At 40.3% G+C, this 21,909-nt stretch overlaps 6 protein-coding genes across 6 annotated transcripts in view; 3 read left to right on the top strand and 3 right to left on the bottom strand.

The window, feature by feature from the left end:
- The window catches only part of LOC118337828 (protein mono-ADP-ribosyltransferase PARP14-like), a 10,397-nt gene extending 5,384 nt beyond the window's left edge, over positions 1–5,013 (top strand). The window contains exons 7-15 of the mRNA XM_035674937.1: positions 81–230; positions 369–428; positions 574–750; positions 1,239–1,377; positions 1,491–1,546; positions 1,914–2,633; positions 2,739–2,872; positions 2,951–3,128; positions 3,819–5,013. Coding sequence (XP_035530830.1) covers positions 81–230; positions 369–428; positions 574–750; positions 1,239–1,377; positions 1,491–1,546; positions 1,914–2,633; positions 2,739–2,872; positions 2,951–3,128; positions 3,819–4,099 — 1,895 coding nt within the window. The 3' untranslated portion in view covers positions 4,100–5,013. The remainder of the gene's footprint in view (positions 1–80; positions 231–368; positions 429–573; positions 751–1,238; positions 1,378–1,490; positions 1,547–1,913; positions 2,634–2,738; positions 2,873–2,950; positions 3,129–3,818) is intronic.
- The window catches only part of LOC118338479 (lithostathine-1-beta-like), a 34,598-nt gene that overhangs the window by 11,454 nt on the left and 1,235 nt on the right, over positions 1–21,909 (top strand). The gene's annotated exons all lie outside the window — the stretch shown is intronic.
- On the bottom strand, positions 5,519–7,718 carry LOC118337859 (collagen alpha-1(X) chain-like). The gene is made up of 4 exons (XM_035674982.1): positions 7,619–7,718; positions 6,455–6,752; positions 6,101–6,229; positions 5,519–5,834 (listed from the first exon to the last, which is right to left on the bottom strand). Exons 1-4 carry the CDS (start codon positions 7,679–7,681, stop codon positions 5,551–5,553), a joined length of 774 nt encoding a protein of 257 aa, XP_035530875.1. The 5' UTR covers positions 7,682–7,718; the 3' UTR covers positions 5,519–5,550.
- Positions 7,782–11,835, top strand: si:ch211-63p21.8 (kelch-like protein 33). The gene is made up of 4 exons (XM_035674955.1): positions 7,782–8,769; positions 8,871–9,819; positions 9,950–10,120; positions 11,126–11,835. Exons 1-4 carry the CDS (start codon positions 7,950–7,952, stop codon positions 11,643–11,645), a joined length of 2,460 nt encoding a protein of 819 aa, XP_035530848.1. The 5' UTR covers positions 7,782–7,949; the 3' UTR covers positions 11,646–11,835.
- Positions 11,963–14,559, bottom strand: LOC118337850 (filament-like plant protein 1). The gene is made up of 5 exons (XM_035674970.1): positions 13,841–14,559; positions 13,570–13,728; positions 13,398–13,484; positions 13,169–13,303; positions 11,963–12,725 (listed from the first exon to the last, which is right to left on the bottom strand). The coding sequence occupies exons 1-5, from the start codon at positions 14,499–14,501 to the stop codon at positions 12,460–12,462; spliced, it is 1,308 nt and encodes a 435-aa protein (XP_035530863.1). The 5' UTR covers positions 14,502–14,559; the 3' UTR covers positions 11,963–12,459.
- On the bottom strand, positions 17,047–21,686 carry LOC118337847 (mitochondrial inner membrane protein OXA1L-like). Its single transcript, XM_035674966.1, has 11 exons — positions 21,553–21,686; positions 20,717–20,836; positions 20,280–20,390; positions 19,874–20,186; positions 19,607–19,750; positions 19,415–19,500; positions 18,230–18,394; positions 18,042–18,146; positions 17,746–17,908; positions 17,543–17,623; positions 17,047–17,278 (listed from the first exon to the last, which is right to left on the bottom strand). Exons 1-11 carry the CDS (start codon positions 21,661–21,663, stop codon positions 17,163–17,165), a joined length of 1,515 nt encoding a protein of 504 aa, XP_035530859.1. The 5' UTR covers positions 21,664–21,686; the 3' UTR covers positions 17,047–17,162.

The raw sequence follows: 21,909 nt of genomic DNA on the forward strand, positions 1-21,909 counted from the left end.
AATGTAAATATAAAAATATTAATGATTTAATTGAAAATAGTAAACCATAATTACGTATTTTTTTACTGTCATGACTTCAGCTTCCTTTTACCGCCATGTCTCGGTCACTAATGATGAGATCACAGCAAAGCTGGGGGGAGTCAAGCTTCAGATAGTCCTTGCTGACATCATTCATGAGAACACTGATGTCATTGTCAATACAACTGACTTCTCCAACAACCAACAATCTGGTATGATTGATGAATTTTCTAAATGTTTTGGTTGACTGTAAATATGAACACATATAGAACCACATTATTTTTTGAGACTTTTGTATGAATTATATTAACCTAGACTAGATCCTAACTGCGTGTTCACAAACTCTACAGGTGTGTCCAAAGCCATTCTGACCGCAGCAGGGGCTGCTCTCCAAGCAGAGTTTGCACAAGGTAAGCCTTAAGAGTGGACTATTACAACAATAGTGGGTGGAACTGTGTATTAATTCACTTTTTCACCAACCAACATCTTATACACAAATAGTTACAATAGCATTTGTTTTATTACTGTCATATTTGCTTTTATTGTTTTTGTCAGTGGGAATTCCAGCAGACTACATGTGCACCACAGGACCTGGGTTGCTTGGCTGCAGGGAAATCATTCATGCTAGTTTTAAGTCTGATGCTCAGTTGATTCGGAAAAATTGCAAAAAGATACTGAAGCAGTGTGAGAGCAAAGGCTACCACTCAGTAGCTTTCCCAGCTATCAATACTGGTTTGTACTGTGTGCATGTGGATGTGCGTGTTTGTGTTTATGAGTGTTTAAGTGTACTTGTGCAATATGGTCAACAGCAAAATAGTTTTAATCACCGTAAATGTAGTAAGCATTTCTGGTTTACATATAGTTAAGTTTAAAGTGAGTTAAAAACCTCACACTTAAATACATAAACACAACTTACAAGTAACAAGTAAAAGTAAAACTTGTTCTAGTAGAAAGCAGTGTACTAATAGATCCATACATCTATAGATTCATTTAAGCTGGCCAATATGTATTCTTTAATTATAGTATAGTGTTAATTCAGAACTCAGAACACATTACAACATTTGACACATTACAAGTAGAATAGAATAGAATAGAATAGAATACACTCTATTGGCATATGAGCGAATAGAAACAAAATTAAGGTCACTGTAGCAATGTAAATGCCCTTACTGGTAGCATATTCATGTGTAGCTATAACCATAATCTTTATATCCCATCAGGTGTGGCTGGTATGGACTCTGTCAAAGCTTGTAAAGCCATGCTGGATGGCATGACCTCAGCTATTACAGACTTGAAGCCAAAGTCCCTTTCACTCATTCGCATTGTCATCTTGCAACAACCAGTCTTCCAGGTTTTCAGGTCAGATGTAAATCTGACAAACAATAGAGATAAATATGCCATCAATGCATGGATTGGATTGTTTGATGAGTCAGACTGGTCGGTTTTAAACTTCCCCTGACGTATGTTTGCAGATCAGAGTTGGAGAACCGGTTTGGACTACCAGCAACACGCCACCTCAACCTGAAAGGTTTGCTTTCAGTTATATTACAAAGTTCATCATATTAGTTTAGCTTGTTAGTGTGCTAAGATTTCATGCAAATTGGCACTAAAAGTATAGCTGAGGATGTTTGCAATTTAATTTGATAAAATATTGAACATGAAGAAAAGTGCTGTCTAAAATGTTAGGGGATTACTAAAGAGAATACACATTTGAGGAGCTTTGAATATCGGTTGCAACTTTCATGCCATCCCATCTAATAGTTGTTGAGATGTTACACTCAAATAAAGAACCACAAATGTCAGCCTCATGGTGACACATGGTTCCCTCTACAAAAAGTGTTCCTATTTATTATATATATATTTATAATGTCCCTTTTTTCTTTTCTTTTTTTTAGAAAGAGCTAAACAAATACTCAAGAAGTGCCAAGACAAATGTTCAAGGACCTCCACAACTTCAGCACCTCAAGGCAGAACCTTCATCTCCTTAAAGCCACTGCCAGCTGTGATAAGTGTGATTGGTCGTGGTCCCGACGTCATCAGTACTATCAAGAGAGATTTGGAGGGGATCCTGCAGAAGCAGCTCGTAGAGAGAGAGGTGGATGTGCTTGAATTTTCCAAGCTTGATGCCATGGAGCTGGAGGCAATGCAGGCAAAAGTGAAAGTCTTTGAAATAAGCTTGGAGCATAAGAGACGTCAAAGTACAGAAGGTGTGAATGGCAACAGAGCAGGAAACACAGCTAGACCTGAAGCTAGAGATCGGTCACGGTCAAGAGGAGATGTCTATGTGCTTAAAGGCCTGAAGGAGGATGTTTTGAGCGTCATTGAGCTTCTAAACAGAGCATTCCAAAAAGCACTTTGTGAAGACCTCCAAAATAAAGAAGAAGCAATGTTGGCTCTTAATGTCCAGTGGTCGATTCAGGATGTAAATGGAGTCTGGCAGGAGGTGAGCCTGCAAAACAACTACTTGCTGGAGGAGGCTCACATGAGAAAAGAGGTGTTTGTAGATATTAAAGCACAAGACGGCATGATGGCGAAAGTGAACCTGAGGACTCGAGAAGCCACAAATTTGCTAACAGGCATCACATACAAAATGAAAAGAAACGACTCTGCTACAAGTATGTCACATTTTTTAGTTTCCACTTCATTGCACTTGATTTAGCAACTTGTGTTAAAAACCATCCTCTGAACCACAAAATTAATTTCTGTGACTTCTACTTTAGCCTTAGAGTTGCCACCACAATGGGAACCTATGCATGAAGAAGTCTTTAAAAAGGTCGAGCTGCAACCTACCTCACCAGAATATAAGGCTGTAGCCCAGGGTTTCCTGAAAACGGCTAAATACACCATTCGTAAAGTGAGTATGCTAAGACAAAAACACATATTTCTCATCACGTCATTCATAAGTAATTGATTGATTGTTTTCTGATCTCAGATTGAGCGAGTGCAAAACCTCTACCTGTGGAATGCCTATGCTGTGTGTAGGCAGCGAATACTTGCCAAAAACGGTCCAGCAGACCTTGGGGAGAAGTCTCTCTACCATGGCACATCAGCAGAGTCATGCGACTGTATTGAAAGAGACAGATTTGACAGGAGCTTCGCAGGAGCACATGGTAAGGAATGTTATCAAAGGTTGTTATATTTAATTGCCAATTTTTCTGAAATAAAAAATGGAAATAAAAGTTAGGTATTATTTATTAAAAGTGTATCCCTCAAAACTCAGCTAATCCGCTTTCTCAAGGGTGTGGTTTGATCAGATTTAATTCTCAGTGGCCCTTGCATTTAAAGTTACATCCTGTTGCCATTTTTGCTTAAAAATGAAAACAGTGTTTGCAGTTTTGTACGATGAATTAAAAATACTGTGTTGTCTAGTCTGTTTAAGTTTGGGAAACACACTTATTTGCTTTCTTGCCAACAGTTAGATGAGAACCACTCCTACATCTGTATGTTAAATATTAAGCCAAGCTAAGCCGATTTGCTTAGCTTAGCATACAGACAGAGAACAAGACGAAACAGTTAGCCTGGCTCTGTCCAAAAGTATCAAAATATGGCTAGCAGCACCTCTAAAGCTCATTAAGAAGCATGTTATTTTTCGCCTGTTTACCTGTACAAAAGTGTAAAAACAACACTTTGTGTTTTTACGAGGCGCAATGTCCTAGCTGGGCCAGGCAAAGCTAAGCTAACTAGCTGTAGCTTCATGTGAGTGGCGTGTGGTAGTTTGTAGGAAAGCAAATAAGCAAATTTCCCAAAATGTTGAACAATTCCTTTAAGCTGACATGTGTTTTTATGTAATTCTATCACAGCTGCTGCGTACGGAAAGGGAGTTTACTTCGCAGTCAATGCAGCCTATTCAGCCAATGGCTTTTCCCCACCAGACGCATCAGGCCTAAAGCGGCTGTATGTTGCACTTGTCCTGACTGGCCGATACACAGTCGGTGATTCTTCCATGAAAGCCCCCCCCCCTCGAGGCTCAGACCGCACTGACTGCTTCGACAGTGTGGTGGACAACAAGCAACCGCCAACCATGTTTGTGATCTTCCACGACGACCAGGCCTACCCTGAATACCTCATCACCTTCAACTGAAGAAGCCTGAGAAAAGTAATGGTTCAATACTGTGCACTTCTTAAACACTGGTGATAACTTAGAACGTGCCTTAAATTTAGACTTTGAGTCAATGTTGGGTGTCACGAGCAGGACCACACCTTAATTTTCTCTCTTCTGGCACTCTCATAAATACCCTCTCCTCCCCTTTTGCTTTCACATTCTATGCCCCTCCCCCCACCCCTTTTCTATGGGTTACGTCTCTACTCTCCGAAGGGTCCTAGGGGGTCCATCGTGCCCAGGGTCCCCACCAAAAACTTCTCCACATCGCATCGACATCTCAGAAACAGATTCAAACATCATACATATTTTTCGTTCGGTTAATAACATCTTGTTATGGTGTGGTCCTTGCTACTGAATCACTCCTTATAATTACATATATATTTTGTTCTGACTTCTGTAATTCTTGTGATATAAAAAAAAAAAGCAGTCGGTTTAATACAGTAAAATGTTACTTATATTGAGCGCCTATACCTTTAATTTGGCAAAGATTGTTCTTGTAGGCTTATTTTCATGTACTTTATCTCATTGGTTAATAGTCTTTTACACTGGCCTATTTGTTTTGAAAATCATTTTGATTTTTTTATGTTAAGCATAATATTTTAAGACCTAGTTATAAGTTTACATATTTAGCAGTGTGACTTCAGTATACCGATTTGAATATCTGTCTCTCAGTTTTGGGCTTTATTCATTCTGTTAACGTGTGAAAATGTGTGAAATAGTGACATATTCTGTATTATGTAAAATATTACGTATATATAGCTGACTCACCTTGTTTCCCTTATTTCCAATATTAAATAACTAGGGGTGAAACCATATGTGCCATGGTAATTGATTTATCAAACGTGGTCACACTTTATTAAGTACAATTATGATACTAGACCTCCATAAGAGAGTATATGGCTAAACAATCTGCTTTAAGTGAGTTTCAATTGAAAAATGAAGAATTTGTTTGACTATACCATGAATATTCTGTAACTCCAAAGTGAAGATATTTTGGACATTAAAATACATTATACAAGAGTCATTGTTAAATACAAATGATACACCTTTAATAATGTAAATGAAAGACCTCTAATAAAAATAATGATTTGTAAAGGAGATTAGGATCTCTGTGATGTGATATGACTAATGAATAATGATTAAGAAGCACAACATATACACATTTCAACACAACCAAATCTAGCATTTGGTAAAAAATAAACAATATTCAAATCATTTCTAAGGTAATTTAAAGGTATTGTTAAAACATTTTCAAATATAAAAGTCTTATTACAGCTTCCAATGTGCCCCGACATAAATGATCTTTTAAAAGAACATGAACATTACGTTTTTACAGCTGCAGAATGTCACATTGCATTTTGTAATCTGTTGACAATCACTAAGGAGAGTTTTTGTTTAAACTGTTTGAATATAAAATATTTTCATACACTTCACACAGTGAAAAGCAAAAATCCACTGAATGTTGAGTATTTATTTCCATTATCACTGATCACCCGATTATGCCAAAGACGAACATTGACATAGTCTCCAACTTGAAGCTGCAAGATAGCGCTGTTAGATCCAGAGGATGGGTGATTTTGACCATTATCATACCATGACACTATTCGGTTTTCATTACTGTACAAACTGCCACCACAGCTTGCAGTCCTTCCTTCCCAGCAGAAAGAAGTGAAGGTGAAATAATAGATTCCTCGCACTGGTGCTGTAAAATAACCTGCATCAAGCAACAAAAACAAAATGTAACCATAATCATTATTAAATAAACCAGTTGCCAGGCAGTACTTTGTAAAATAACTACTAAACCCTCAAACTATTTCAAAGTGGGTACTGTAACAAAGAAAGCGAGAGGAAAAGAGAAAAAAACTTTTCAAAAAGAGCAACAGTTATTTTTATTACACCTACCACTAAACTCGTATATAGATGATGTGGTTGTAGTAAGGGAACAGAGTAAGTTAGAAAAGGTTTTATTGCAATACTGACCTGTGCCTGGGCTGTAATGTCCTCCAATGTTGGACAGAACATGTCTGTACACCAGAGGGTACAGAACATTTGCAGGACCAATGGTGCTATCTGTTGGTAATGCAGCTGAAAATGCAACTTGAGGCTGTCCTGAGAGATATAAACATATTATTATATTATATGAAAATATATTATTTTATAGCAATTCTTAGCATATCTTGCTCATATTTTGTAGCCTAGAGATGTTGCTATTTCACTTATCGAAAACTCAATTAAGTATGTATTTATGCCAAAAGAAGTGATGTGCAACCACACTTTGATAGCTCATAACATGTAAACTATGGCTCTTTTGTTTAGTACAGTATATGTTATTACCTGTACGTTCAGTCACCATGGTGTTAAGTGCTGACAGCTTTCTCTCACTGGCCTCCAGCTTTTCCTCCAGGCTGCTCACAGTAGCTGCAAGCCTTTCTTCCAGATCAGCCAACTTCTTCATCATTGCACAGATTGGTGGTTCACAGCTTGGGTGGGTTGTTGTTGAGTTTGTTGTCAAAACGGCATCCACATCTAACCCTTGGTTTGACTGCTGGATAGCATCGTTCTCTACCGAGGTATCTGTCAGGTCTTCACGTGTCAACTCAGTGAGGTGGGTCTGCTTGCTGACCACTGCAGCCTGACATTCAGAAAGACCAGCAAGCAGCCACACAGTCATCATCACTGAGAAGGTCTCCATTCTTCAGCTTGGAAGGAATCTTTTAGATTTGTGTAATTTGCTGAAATGACTGTTGACTGACGAGTGAGATATGTATTTATAAGAAAGTCCAGGTTAATAATTGTTTGTGTTTCAAGGATGTAGGAGGCAAATCAAAGCAAAAATATCAGATAATCTAATGAACCCTTGTCCTATTTCTTTATTGCATCTCGACAGTTGTTTGTTGTTCAAGATTTATTATTCAATTACGACTTAATCATCAGTCTATAAAAAAAACAAGTCAAGGTCCTTGTGGGTGTGTTTGGGTGATTCTAACTTTATGCTTTTTTCATGCCCTCTAATATCTGAAGTCTGTGGAAGTTAATGTCAATTTCCTCCTTGGTAAACAAACAAAGTGCATGCCAAGGTAGCTAGCCAGGTTTTTTCATCCAGGGAGAGATGAAAAAGGCTTGTAGAATCTTCTTGTCGTAAAATGGCATAAAAAGCCCTTGTTAAATATTTTTAATATTTTTATTTTATTATTTTTACTTAACTGGAGTTTTGAATGCTTTTACTTGTAGTGGAGTATTTGCACAATGTGGTATTAATACTTTTACTGTAAGTAAAGGATCTGATTACTTCTGTCACTTCTGGCTAGTAATGCCAGTGTAATAAGCAAGCATTTAGTAAGCACTAAATAAGCATTCGAACAACACAACATATGAATACCATTATAAATAAACTCAAGCCAGTTTCCTTATGGCTCCTTGACAGCTGTTTGTTCAGGATTCATAAGTCAAGGTCAGATCTGAACTACCTGTTGGTCCGTGAAGAAAAAATATGTTTACCTGGCTCTTTAATGACCCTCCAATAAATCTCAAAGATTCTCCATTTTCTTCTTTGATGAACATTCAATTAAGTACGTGCCAAGATTCAGCTGAAACTGAATCTCTGACCCAGTAGCTAAGAATAGCTGCTTGTTTATGCAGAGAGGAAAGTTGGGTCTGAGAGAGCGAGAGGGGCTTTGAGGGGGAGAGAAAGATTTGAAGGCAAGAGAAGTAAATATCGAAAGAACTAGTGAATTCATCAAGGGAGTGTTTTGTTTGATATCAACAGTAATTCTACAGAAAGACTAGCGTAGGAAATAGTTCAGAGAGAAAGTTAAACTTAGCCACTGACATGGAGTTTACCAGACGTTACCTGCCACTGGAATGGGAAGAGCGATGGAGAAGAGAGAAGGAGAGGCGGAAAAGGGAGATTGAAGAAGGTGGAGAAGAAGGAATAGAACAGGACAACCGTGAACTGAGGAGGATCGTGGCTTACAATGACTCCAGGATGGGCCTGATGAGTGGGAGGGGTAAGAAAGAGGAGTCAGGGGTCAGTATGAGTGGTACTAAGCAGGAGGAAACTGAGGAGCATATGTGCAAGGAGGCATTTGGTGACGAAGAACTTGTCCACACATACTGCAATGAAACCTATCCTAAAGAAGTATTGGGGACCCTGAAGGAATTCTGTGATTCATCTATTCTCACAGACCTGACTTTGACCACTGATAATAAGGAAAGCTTTCACGTACACTCCCCTATCCTGGCTGCTGTCAGCTCCATCATCTATGAGAGACTGAGGGATGAAAGTGGAGAACAATCAGATAATGATAAGGATGTAGAAGTCCAAAGGAGGTCAGTGTCTCTCGGATTTAAGGTTGATAATGTTGGATTAGAGGCAGTTGTGGAGTTTGCCTACACTGGCGCTGTATTATCTTTTACCAAAGACAACGTGGCCCTGATTAGGGCTGCAGCTCAAGCACTGGGGGTCCCTAGAATACTGGATCTCTGCAACAAAGAGGAGAGGATAAATAATGTTGGAAGTCCTAAGAAGGAAGAGCAAAATAACGCTTCTCTAGAACAGATGAAGATTAATCTTCAGGCAATTAAAGATCTGTGGACAGAAAGAGTGGGGTGTGATGTGATTTTGGATGTGGATGGGGCTTCATTCCATGGTTAGTAGACATTATGTCATTCTGATTACTGCATTATTTAGATATCTTGATGATTATTTAATAGTGGATGAAGTTGTAACTCTTCTTTTGTTTGTGTCCAGTCCACAGAGTTATCCTGGCGGCAAGCAGTGACTACTTCCGTGGCATGTTTACCTGTGGGATGAGGGAATCCCATCAGACCTGTGTTGCCCTTCCCTTCCTGTCAGCTTCTGAGCTAGAGACTCTGATTAGCTGCTCCTACAGTGGGATCCTTCCACTTAACTGGGACTGTGTCTTTGAAATCACCTGCACGGCCCTCCAGCTTCAGTTCCAGCCCGCCCTTTCGCTTTGCCTCAACTTCATGAGACAGGAAATGGAACCAAGCTCCTGCCTGGATGTGGCATCTTTTGCTGAAGCCTACGAGATGTCAGAGCTCCTTGAGGAAGCTAATGACTTTGTGCTGAGGAACTTCTGGGAGGTGTCAGCCACAGAAAAGTTTAAGGACCTACCAGCAGAGAAGTTTCTAGATATCCTCCGCTGTGATGGTTTGTGTGTGCCCTCAGAACTCGCTGTATTTCGAGCTGTATCCTCCTGGGTTGAAGCTGATCCTGAGGAGAGATTGGGCCAGGCTGGTATATTGATGACCGGAGTGCGGTTCCCCCTCATGACCTTTCGAGAATTCAGGGAGGTCAGGGCCATTAACTTACGCATGGAGTGCCTCGGAAACAAGGAGGTGGAACTCTATGGCTCAGCACTCAAGGAATTTGCTTTCAGCCTTCCAAAGACTCAGGATCAGTGCCGTGTCCGGCATCCCAGAGATGCTCTGGTTCTGGTAGGGGGAGACATGCTGAACCCAGATACAGGTCAACGCATAGCAAGTAGGGAACTGTGGTTTGCAAACTCCCTACGTAGTGGTATGGGATTGGTAAAGGAGATAGAGTGGAGGAGGCTGGGTGAGATGCCAGACAAGCCAAAGTTCAGGCATGGAGTGGCAGCAATGGCGGGAAGGTTGTATGTGATTGGAGGATGTTACTTCTACACCAAGGATGACATAATGAAATCTGCATACAGGTAAAGACAGTCTGGGCACAAATATCCTGTTCACTTTATCCACTTTCAATAACTCAGATTGTCACACAGATGCACAACTGTGGTCTCACCTTTTCCATCTTTCCCTTTACTTTGATCGCACACATTACAGTTATGACCCTGTGAAGAACAGTTGGAAGAGGCTTGCTGACATGCAGGAGTTTAGAAGTAACTTCCCAGTGGTGGTACACGAAGAGCGTCTTTATGCCATTGGTGGAGATAAGGAGATTAACCTCAATGTAGACAGCGTCGAGATGTACAACCCAGACACTGACTCCTGGAGGTAAGATTAGTAATGTTACGCCTGAAACAGTTGAAAAGTCCTTCAAAGCATAAGTATTGGGGTAAGGTGTATCAATGCCTAGGTTTAGCTATTTTTAAAGTTAAGATTATTGTTCAAGACATATACTTTAAAAACAAACATCACAGGATAAGGTCATGATGAAGACCTGAACATAAGCTACTGGACACACTATATTCACAGACCTTCACTCTCTACTAAATAGCCTCATCCTGCATTAGAAAAGTATGTAGTCAAAACAACCAAAGTACTAACAGAACAATATCCAAGCATTACCTGCAAGAGATGAAAACAATGACTTTGTCAAAAAAAGAAGTAATTTAAGCATGTATAATTGTATGTATACATAATACAGAAAGAGGATTGTATGAAAAGTTCATCTATCAATCTATATTTTTGATGCAATATTGACAGGAATTCACAACATGTTATTGCATTCACTATTTGGGTTAATCAATAAACCATTTATGAGTTGTTCTGTACTGTTACACATTGAATAAATCCATAAAATATGTCACTTAGTCAGTTGTCTCAGTGAAAGGAACCCCTTAAAGTAAAATGTTTGGAACCACAGATGAGGCCAATGTTTATAATATAATATTAAACAAAATATGAAGAATGAAAGCTGTATCAGCTTGTATATTGACCCTCTCTCCTTCCATATAAATGTAATACCAAGGGTTGGCCAGCAGATGTCACCATTTTGACTATATCAAACACTTAAAAAGACTTGTATATTTTCAGCACAGACAACTGTGAGAACTAGAAATGTGATATTACTGTTTTGTTTTTGTTTTTTAATTCCAAGCCAGTAGAGGCCAATTCTTATTTATGTAACAAAATACACCTTATGCAGAAGAGGATGTGTTTGGATGGCAGAAGGAGCAGTTCTTACAAACTGAGACTAAAAAACTCTTTATTCCAGATTGATTTGTTTTACCCCTTGACTACATTCTTGTCTGATGCCTCGTGTTTCATTTTTGTCAGCTTCGTCCAGCCCCTGGACCAGGCTCTGAGCGGCCATGCTGTTACAGTCATAGATGGAGGAATCTTCATCTCTGGTGGTTTCAACTCTAAGTATGTATGTCTGGTTACCATGTTCATGTACCACCCAGAGAGGGGAACCACCTACCTGGCAGACATGACCCATGACAGAGCCCAGCATTGTATGGAGCCCCTGCAAGGCCATCTTTACGTCGCTGGTGGTGTGTGTAACCTGAGGAAGTTCTACACTGACCAACAAGCCTGCGAGGTGTATAACCCTGGGGCCGATTCCTGGACTGCTTTTGCATCACTGTCTGTGCCTCATGTGGGTGCAGCATCAGCCGTACTGGAGGGGAAGATCTATGTACTGGGAGGATACTGCCAGGATGATTACAGTGAGTCTGGACTGGTCCATCGGTTTGATCCCAGCACACAGCGATGGCAGAACATGGGCAAACTGCCTGGGGCTGTTACTGACATACGAGCCTGTCTGCTCCGATTGCCCCAACACTTTAGACTTTAATAACTAGCTGGTCAAGATGATCAATTTTAGAAACTTTAGAGACATTTTTGGTTGCCAAAATTTTATTTATAAGCAAATGAGGTTCAGCTAAAAGTATTTTTCTTAGTAGTCTTACTTATTGAAAAAATACAACATTACAAATGAATTGTCGTCAATGTTTATATTTGAAGAAATATACACTATGAATCAACTTGACTGTGTGTTTTACTGATCAGTTTATATATATATATTTAACTATTTGCAGTAGTAGTAAAAAAAACACCATTGTAAGGATTAAAGTGTTAAAAAGAATATAATATAGCATATATAGCATAACACATATAGCATTATATTGCAATTTGTCTCTTCTCTACAAGCCCTACAGATAAAATGTGCCACAGAATCATCTTACCATTAATTATAGCCATTAATTCATCATAATTATAAACTTCAGTTTCACCAAAATTATATAACAAACACACCCTTTCATCTTCAGGGGGGCCATTAATCCACCTGATTCTATGGGTGGATTGTAATATTTTAAGGTCCAGGCCCATACACCTCGTCATTTTGGTGCAGGAAGTAAACACAAACTGTCCTCTCTCTCAGCTGGTATATGAGCCTTAAATTAATCCTGTGTTAAATAATTTTTTCACATTCATTTATTCATATAAAAAAAACAATAGATTCTTATCTTTTTGGATTTCAATAGTGTAGCATAATAAGTGAAAGCATTCTCAGGACAATTACAATTAAAGAAGAAAACGAGACAAAAAGCATGTGTCCTTAAATAAGAACATCTTCTAAAAGCATCTTAATTCTTAACCCCAAAAATCTACGACGGGAAGATGAGGAACCCAGTGAAGACACTTGAATGTATTTTTCCACCCCACCATAGTATGATGTTCACCGTCTCTTCGGCCTTCAGTTCAAGAATGACTGTGTTGCTGGTGGTGTCGCTGGTATCCGGTCCTTTGAATTCCCAGGTGCTCACTTGGTGATGCCCATTCTTCACCAGGATGGCTCCTGAAGTGTAGCAGCTGTAGCCAAAAGTCATGAATGAGAAGTGGTAAACCCCATTCAGTGGAGCAGTGAAGAGGCCTGCAAAAGAGGGAAATGGAATGACTTAAACATTATTTTCTACCAGGTGAGACTGAAAACTGGGGGAAACAACTAGTCAAAGGTAGCAAAATCATCTAAAGCACATCTGAAGCTCACTCATTAGCAGATCTCATTTGTTTAATCTATACACACATTTAAACCTAAAACATTAATTACAAGCGGTTATGTATGATTTGAGCTGTAAGTATAAGTAGGCAGATTTTGCTACTTTTGTATGGAGTATTTGTGCTAAGCTAAGCTAAAAGGTTGCTACAGATTTATGTTCCGGTTATGAGAGTGGCATTAAAACATTTTTTTTTAATTTTGTGTCTCAATTTGTACTAATGATACCCCGTATTATATACAATCTTTTTTAAAGACACATATTTTCACCTATGACTCTCATTGGTCGGTTTTCTGAAGGTGAAATATGTACAACATACCTGTTTTAGAGTTGTAAGCGTTGCCAATGTTTGTTAGGACTTTGTTAAAGATCAGAATATTCCTGGTGTTGGCTGGTCCGGTGAACACATTAGGAGATGCGGTTATAGTTGCAGAGAATGCTACCTTAGCACTGACTAAAGAAAGTAAAGCAAACATTGTTATGTTGTGTGTAACTTACATTTGTCATCAATTACATGTAGAGTCTGGATATTTGTTCGCTGCTCTTACCTTCTGCTTTAATTCTGTCCACCTCTAGTTTGAGTTCATTTTGTTTGTCAGCTTTTTTCTCAGTTGACCCCAGTCTGGTTTTTATTCCTGTAAACAGAATATTTTAAAATTTTAAACTTAAAAAATAAAAAATAAAAAAAGGGGGGTTGTATTTAATAACTTCTACATGTACCTTCAGTGTCGCTCTTGAGAGTGCCGATTTCAGCCTTCTGCTTGTCCGCTGTAGTTTTTTGTTCTCTCAGCTGTCCATCAACATTACTGAATTTGCTGTCAGTTTCTTCCTTAAATTCATCAACTTCAGCTTTTTGCTCCTTAAGTTTTGCGCCGAAAGCTTGAAGAATAAATTCAGAGTATTATCAAGGTAATATCTTTTTTTTCAGGACATTTTCACATCAAGTTAGTATGAATAATAAATGTTCAGATAGTACTGATTTTCAAACTACCTTCACTGTTGTTTTGTATTTTCTCCAGCTTAGCTTCAAGTTCCATCTTCGTGCCATCCAGTCGGGCTTCGACTTTGCCTTCAAGCTCCTGAGCCGTCGTGTTAAGGTTGGAAAGTTCATTCCGATATTGATTCAGGAGCCTCTTTGTCTCACTGAACGCAGCCTTGGTTTCTGTCTCAACTTTTTCAAGCCTGGCTTTTTTTGCCCTCAACTGCCTCTCAGTTGTATCAAGTTTATCTTCAATCTGACTGAAGTTTCCCCCAACTATTTCCCTGTGTTCAACCAGTTCTCGGATCTCTCTCTTCAGACTCGCTATGTCAGATTTGTGTTTCGCCAGCTGCGCCTTTGTGTCTTTGAATTCCATCTCACTTTGTGACTTCATCATTTCAAGGTCCTTTAGTGCACTTGAAAGGTTTTCCACTAGGATTTCAAGCGCACTGATATTGCTGGTCTTACCTTCTATAGCCTCAATCCTTTTTTCCAGCATCATTTGTTTCTCTTCAGTATGTTTCTGGCTGTTATAAAGATGTTCAATGTTTCTGTAATTTGAGCAAAGAGTTGGTTTTTCACTTTGTCTCTCTGGGTCGCACTTTCGTTTATCTAGGTGCCAGGAAGACGCAACTCCAAAAAAAGCCAGAAGGAAAATCACCTTGTAGACCATTTTCAGAGATTGGGTTACTTTACAGCTGTTTGCAAAATTAGGCTTCCTGTACCAGCGCTGGCTATAAGGCAGTGAAGCAGCTCCTTTTGTGTTCGACTAGACAGCCCATTCGTGACGAGGTTGCAGTAAGAACCAATCATGTCTTACACGAATGTCATTTAAGGAATGTCCCTCGCTACTGAAAACAAGGAAACAACAAAAAGGAAATAAACTGTGTACTCTTACCCTTCTGACATGTAGAAATTAAGCTACATCAAAATGTTTTTTTTTCCCTGCACTACATTGGGCACCACAATGTCTTAAAAATAGATAATTTTTTCCGCTAATGGTTGTTTGAACCATTTATGTGTTAAGAAGACACATGCATGGGTCATTTTCAGGTGCCAGCTGAGGATAAATCACTATCAAAGGAACCTTTCTGTTTCTGTCTTTCCCTGAATTTGGTGAAAAATATAATATATATCGGACTTGATATTTGTATTTCGATTGACATGGACATTTCCTTAACGTCCGCATTTACAAAAATGTGTCAGTCCTGAGTATTTCACTACTTTTTTGGGATTACAGTGGATTAAAGGGGCACCAAACTGCACAAAAACAATTAATCCGAATTATCATAGATAATAATAAATAACGATAAAAATCCAAGTTCCAGGGGCACCACCCTTAAAAAAGGGAAATGATTTGGAGCTGAACATGGACGTTGTGTGACATTAAACAGGCCAGTGTGTATGAACAGAAGCATTTCTTAAAAAGATGATAAACAAATATATAAACTAACTAAATACGCTCATCTAAAGACAAACAAGTGGTTGTGTGTGCCTGTGTGTGTATGTCTGTGTGTGTGTATGAGGGTTTGCACTTGTGGTTGCACACCAGAAGGAATGTGTCTGTGTCTTTGTTCTGGCAGTATGTTCAGCTGAGCATCAAACACAGTATGTACTGAAAGAGTTAGTCAAAACCAAACAGACATGTTTTATAATCATGCAAACAATCAAAACAACAAACTAGCCCATGTATTAAACTCTATATAAGAATGCCAACATTTGCTAGTTAGTGCTGAACATAAAGTACAACTAGTTAGAATGTCATTAGTTTTGCAGTTATTTGGTCATAAAAAACAACAAAAAAAAACTACTAAAACATTTTGAACATTTTCGAACAAGAGATTAAAAGTAATTCTAAGGTAGACGTTAAGATATTTAGTCAAGTGTTTGTGCAATTGACCAACATTGCTAGTGAGGCAGAAGTCCAGATATGAACCAATGCATTTCCATTTGCTGATACTAATAAACATGTGAAGCCAATGCTCACATTTCTGTTTTTGACCTGTTCTTCCTATTGGCCCATTCCGTTATTGTCAAGATATTCAGTTTTTATTATTTATGCAATGTTTGAGTTGAATCCACTGAGCAACATGTCCCTGTATAACTCAGCGTGGGAAAAGCAACCCAGGATTTTTAGAGGTACATTCAAAACAGAACAAGGAAATCACATAGCATGGTCACGCGCCGTGATATGTTATGAAGTGCTTTAAGATGATTAGTTGCAAATTCTTTCTTCTGGTCTGTTCTGCAAATGTTCACCCTGTGATAAGAATCACTTAATATTTTATGAACAAGGAAAACAGTTAAGACAACAGGTTCATTTGTTGTGTAAGGACGAAATGTTTCTAAGAAATGAGGAACATGAAATGGTGACAGCTGATGGTGGAACAAGGATGTAGACTAGAAAATGCTTCGCCACTGTGCATTGTCTGTCAGCATTACATAATATTAGAACCTGTTAAGCTTTCAGTTCATGGCACACGAGCGTGCAGATCAAAGTGATCACTGGGGAAGACGCCAGTCGAAATTCACAGTAATAGTTTGAACAATGGATCCTTGTTGCCAGACAGAAACTGAAACCAGATCCGCATTCTTTCCCCACCTCTGGAGGATACCTCACGTCTCTTCTGAACATCAAATAATATGGGATTTAGTGCCCCCTCAGATACCCCTACAGTAGATTAAAAAACACAATAAAGTGCCCTTTAGGGTGTGAACCCTAACCAAGTTGTTTCACCATAAATGCATCACAACTTTGTGCTTGCTGCTGCCCCACCACATAACTGGTGCCCTTTTTTATTATTTTTGCCCCTGCCACTGGAACAGTCTGTATCTGCCACTGGAAGAATATCATTTCACAACGATGATGAATGTGTTATAAATGAATCCCCATATTGAAAACTAATAGAAGGCCTTTGAGCCTAGGACAGCTGCAGAACATTAGTTAGTCTTACATCCACAGACGTTTGCAAAAATACGTTACACCCCTCTGTGCTCTGGAGTGCACTACTGACTCAGCTATTTTACACAACTTAACTTTTTTTTTTCTGCAGTGTCAGAGTAAGAGTTTGACACTGTTGAGCTGCAAACATGGACTTCTAATAAAATTCCCTGTTGACAACATAAATTGACTTATTTCTTTCATTGTGCTCCAGGGATCTTTCTGGGAAGTGGATTAATGTGTTGTGTGCTCAAAAATTACCATTCATACACCAAAATTGTTGTTTTGTGGCAGATTTTACATTTTAATTAGAACAACACACAATGACAACCCTGTCCCACCCATAAATATGTACATTAATCATCATACGGTCAAGCTATGAACCAGTCTGATCTATCCAAGTGTGTTCTTCCATGGCCTCGCCTTGCTACCGGCATCTTTGTCTTTCGCTAAAGCTATGGGTGGGGTCTGCTGGAGGGGATTGTGGGTAAAAGTCTGCCTCAGTGGACCTGCAAAGAGGGATGAAAAGACAACATGTAAACTGAAAATAATTCTTACCAGTTATTTTCTTAAATAATCATCTTCAAATGTCTTATTTTGTCTGTCAGTGTGTAATTAATCACACCATAAACAATCTCCATTAAATATCCGGTTACAATTAGCTTTTTCATTTAAGTGTCATTATTGCAATGACTGGCTCTGGCCACAAGAGGGAGCACCTCCTCCATTTCTACATAACAACATCCAGCTGATGATACAGTAGTGAGACTGACCTTTAGCTGCGAGGTCCAGGTGATTTTTGATTCTCCTTTCCCTCTCTTCCAGCTTCTGGGCCGCCTGAGCGTTTTTCCAGCCTGGGCGACCAAACAAGAGTTGGAACAAAGTCAGAAACGATCACACTGCAAATTGAGCCGTCTCCAGAGTTCAACAATGGTAACGTCCACACGTTCTATTGGCTGTACGTTTAGACACTAACCCTTCTTCATGCTTTCGATGAAGCCCTCATTTTGGGGCAGCGCGGAGGTCGGGTGTTGGATCTTCTCTGGGATCTTCAACCTTCTTCTGATCGCGGGGTGTGTGAGCACGGCGACTTGACACAAGGAGAAGCAGTTGGAGGTCAGCCAGTAGGTAAACACAGCCTGAGGTTTGTTTGAGAAGAAGGATTTTAGACAACGTACAACTGTCCTGTACAAAATATCTGCAGCAGGAAGTTTAAGATGCATTTCCTGGTACTAAGCAGTCTTTCAGTATAATGCGGGGGGAACGACTGACCGTGGGGAAGTTGATGGTGAAGGGGAGGATGACGAAGGGCATGATCCTGAACACTGTCTTCATGGTTCGCAGGTTGGGGTTGTCGACACCAGACTCCGCACCCAACTAAAAGAAAAGAAGACGACAATGAGCTCATTGTTACGGAAGTTACTATAACCTTCTGACAAGGTGGGTAAAAGGTGGCTGACCTCCACGATGAAGAACATGGTTCCAGTGACAAATAAAGGCAGGATATAAAAAGGATCTGCTATTGTCAGGTCTGGAAACCAGAGCACGCCTCCGGTCATCAAACTGGGCACCGGCAGATAGGCCATCTTCCTCAGTGCGATGAAGAAAGACATGAAGACCGGTGCCTGCGGGGACAGACAGATAAGTGGTTAGTCCTGATCACATATAATATCTTAAAACATAATTCAACAACAAAAACACCGTCTTAAAAAAGGGAGTGTTGTAGAATAATGAGAAACACACGTTTATGTTTCTAACAGCCACATAAGCACATATTTATATTTGCTACATTTTTCAATGTTATCACACATTGATAGTCTAATATCACTGAAACATGTTTATACATTTAGAATAGTGTAGTGTAGGTGGACTACGATATGGTTATGTTGCTGTTATTCTCTCTCGGGCTAGAATACACATACATATATTTCTGTTATTTATGACAGATAATAGTGACGTAAGGCAGTTTTTAGAGTGCATGGGTAAAGACACTTAAGACCAACGTGGTGCAAGTAAAAGATGCAGAGAATTATTTAAAACTTCAGATCGAAGAATGATCATTTAACGTTGTCCCCTTTGCCTGGACTCGTGAGCACATTCTGTTTTAACAAGAAAATACTTAATTCAATAGAACTTGCGTGTGTGAGCAGATTGTAGTACCTAAATTATTAACAAAATAAAAAGGTCTGCTCAATACGAGGAAGGTCAGTTGCAAAGAACTTGTAGGCATATATGAGATCTACAAGTTAACTTTGTTCATGCAGTAACAGTTGCAAGTGGATATGGAAGTGTCATGTAAAAGATTTTTAGAAACAAATGGAAATGGTGGGAAATGTTTCTGAGGCGCACTGTTAAAACGGCATACAAAGTTGAAATGAATGTCACATTTCTTTCATTTGCTCCTGATATGATATTGAGCGTAACCCCTTGTTAGGCTGAATTCATTTCATTCGATTATGTCTCCATGAAAGGCCAACGTATAGAAACGTGAACGTGAACGTGAAAATGAATCCTGTTTTGATGCATTACATACATTTTTACCTTATTGAAAAGTTGATAGTGAGGTTAAAGCAAAAGGACACAAAGTTAATGCCATGGCCTCATAGCTCAGTACAACATGACAGAGAAACCAGAGATACACTGACCTGCACCAAAGGGACTAGGAAGCCCCGGAGAGGATTTACATCATACTTCTTCTGGAACAAGTTCAGTTCAGAGTAGGCTTTGGCAACTGCAACATGCAAACGACAGCTGATGACGAGCTGACGAGGCTTATAGCATAACTCACATGATCTAAATGATGACTGACAAGACAAAAGCAATAACGCCGTTTTTACATTCAAATTTGTTTCCACTCTGTTTGGCCTCATTCATCCTGTTAGTGAGTTTGGTCATCTCGGGCAACACGTTGTTCAGCTTGGCTGCCTCCCTCTGGCCCTTCACAATCACTGGAAACACAACCAGACGGGCAAACACCGTTCCTACACGGGGGGGGTTAAAAGGAGGAGGACAGAGGAAGGGGATGAGACACGGGAAATACAACGCTGTCTCAAGGAAAATATCGCACGCAGACACCGACAGAACCTTTTTACGTGTGCGCTTACCTGCAACAATGGCCCCCCACCAGGGCAAACCGAGATTCACGTGCGCGAACTCTAACAAGTTCTGGATCAGCCCCACTGGTGTGTAGGCCCCCAACCCAAGCTCTGCTAAACTGGTTTCTGTAGTCGCAGCCTGCAGGACGTCCAACGCAGTCGGTACAGCGTCGGCCACCTGCTCAGCGACTGGCTGCGCTAAGATAGGGGTGGGGTCAGCGGACGCAAGCTCAGGGAAGGAATCCAAGACCGGTGGAGGAGAAGAAGGAGGAGGAGAGATGTCCACTACTGGTACTCCCATGGAAGCTGTTTCCACTGGGATCTGAAAGACATGAATGAAAACTGAATCATTCACGTTCTTAAAAAAAAAAAGATTTGGACAGATCATTTCAATTTCAGATGTAGTCTCCGTCACCTGTTCAGTGATTGGTTGCGCAATAATGGGGGTAGGGTCAGCGGGCAGAGAGACTGGAAGGCCAGAAGCTTCCACAACTCGAGCGGCCAGGAGTCCATCATCGGGTGGGATCTGGAAATATCCATACTTTTATCAATAACGACATGGTAAAGGGGTGACGATTCATTAAAGCAGCTTTTCAGTTGCATGTCGCACTCATTCAATGTGAAATACCGCAGCCTGGCCACAACACGACTCCATTCAACACTCAACTAATAAAGGATACATATTCGAACCTTAACGCACACGGTTAGACTAATTGTAGACTGAGCTCCAACAGGATCCTCTCTTCCCTCTGGAGCTCTAATGAGGGTGACCTGAGACGTTTATTGACGTCAGCACCTTTGCCATCAGACTAATCTGCACTCCGTGTACTAAACCCCGTACGCCAAACTCACCTGTGTGCTGTTGTGTCTGACCACCGCGGCGTTCACCCACAGGAACTTCCCATGCTGTCTCCTGAAGGCAGGGCCGCGACACTCCAACACCGTGTGCAGATGGGACTTCAGGAGCAACCGCTGTTTGTGAAGCAGAGAGAGACAGGGTGTCAAAAAGGAGTCATTATCTAAAGCCCAAAACATGTCGGCTCCGTCGAAAAAGGGCAACGCTTTATCTGAATTATGGCGTCGAACCTCAGGTAGCAGGACTTTTCACCAGCCTTACAACGCTACCACACTGACTGGGACTTCAAATGGGGCATTAATGAAAAAGCTGTTAGTCTTTTTTTTTTGTCACATAATCCTTTCTTGGGTTTAAAACTGAATGACCAATTGAGCTGGACTGTGACAAACTTCCCTTTAACTGAACTTTATGAACCTGAACCTTTAGATAAACCAGGTGAACAGCAGGGTTAAGTTTGACCTCAGGTACAGCGACCTCTAGTGGACCTTTAGCCAGGCGGCTTCTACAGGAGACAGCAGGGTTTAGACCTGCACACAGGGAGTAAGATAAAGGCCTCAGTGTCTTTACTGCAGAGGAAAATGTTGTGGAAGCTGTCGACCGAGCTAGAAGCAACAGCAAACAGATAAAGTAAAGCCTGTGTCCCCACTGGGTCCCCACTGTGTCCCCACTGGAGAGGCTGCTGCTGTCAAAGTCACACAGAAGCATGCACTCAGATAGCTGCGCAGTGTGGACGACAGCCGGAGAGAGAGTAAGCCGGGAAAAGTCGCTGTCTGCGGCTTGTTTTCTGGAACAAATGAAAAACTCCAGACGTGAAAGTGTAAAGAAGACCTACGTGGCTCCAGTTGTCTGAGAGAGGACGGCTGCCTCGGCTCGGTTTTCCACTTTGTCTCAGGAAACATACTGCGAGGCGACTCGGAGTCACCCCGCTCCTGATGGCCGCCATGTTGGTAAAGAAAAAAATAAAAGTCGAACTTCTTCTTCCTTTTTTTTGGGGGGGGGGGCAGATTGCAAGATTGCAGATTGAAGCGCCACCTACCGTAGCGGAGGATGTAGCGCCAGCTCTAGTTAGGTTTACATTAGAAGAAGAAGAAGAAGAAGATATACTTTATTGATCCCCTAGGGGGAAATTGTTTTTTTCACTCTTTTTTTTTATACACACACACACACACACAGGCTGAAATGCACACTT

The sequence above is a fragment of the Morone saxatilis genome, unplaced genomic scaffold (genome assembly GCF_004916995.1).
Source record: "Morone saxatilis isolate NCDOM2014 unplaced genomic scaffold, NCSU_SB_2.0 Contig4, whole genome shotgun sequence".
NCBI lineage: Eukaryota > Metazoa > Chordata > Actinopteri > Moronidae > Morone > Morone saxatilis.

Coding starts and splice junctions, on each gene's coding strand:
- si:ch211-63p21.8 (XM_035674955.1), top strand. CDS start 7,950: ATGGAGTTTACCAGACGTTACCTGCCACTGGAATGGGAAGAGCGATGG. Junction 8,770..8,870: donor GGATGGGGCTTCATTCCATG/GTTAGTAGACAT, acceptor GTTTGTGTCCAG/TCCACAGAGTTATCCTGGCG. Junction 10,121..11,125: donor CCAGACACTGACTCCTGGAG/GTAAGATTAGTA, acceptor CATTTTTGTCAG/CTTCGTCCAGCCCCTGGACC.
- LOC118337859 (XM_035674982.1), bottom strand. CDS start 7,681: ATGTTCATCAAAGAAGAAAATGGAGAATCTTTGAGATTTATTGGAGGG. Junction 6,753..7,618: donor GAGGGTCATTAAAGAGCCAG/GTAAACATATTT, acceptor TCTGAATGTCAG/GCTGCAGTGGTCAGCAAGCA. Junction 5,835..6,100: donor ACATTACAGCCCAGGCACAG/GTCAGTATTGCA, acceptor TGCTTGATGCAG/GTTATTTTACAGCACCAGTG.
- LOC118337850 (XM_035674970.1), bottom strand. CDS start 14,501: ATGGTCTACAAGGTGATTTTCCTTCTGGCTTTTTTTGGAGTTGCGTCT. Junction 13,729..13,840: donor AATACAAAACAACAGTGAAG/GTAGTTTGAAAA, acceptor TTATTCTTCAAG/CTTTCGGCGCAAAACTTAAG. Junction 13,485..13,569: donor TCTCAAGAGCGACACTGAAG/GTACATGTAGAA, acceptor TTCTGTTTACAG/GAATAAAAACCAGACTGGGG.
- LOC118337847 (XM_035674966.1), bottom strand. CDS start 21,663: ATGGCGGCCATCAGGAGCGGGGTGACTCCGAGTCGCCTCGCAGTATGT. Junction 18,147..18,229: donor CCATGTTCTTCATCGTGGAG/GTCAGCCACCTT, acceptor CTTTTCTTTTAG/TTGGGTGCGGAGTCTGGTGT. Junction 17,279..17,542: donor CCTGGACCTCGCAGCTAAAG/GTCAGTCTCACT, acceptor CCCTCTTTGCAG/GTCCACTGAGGCAGACTTTT.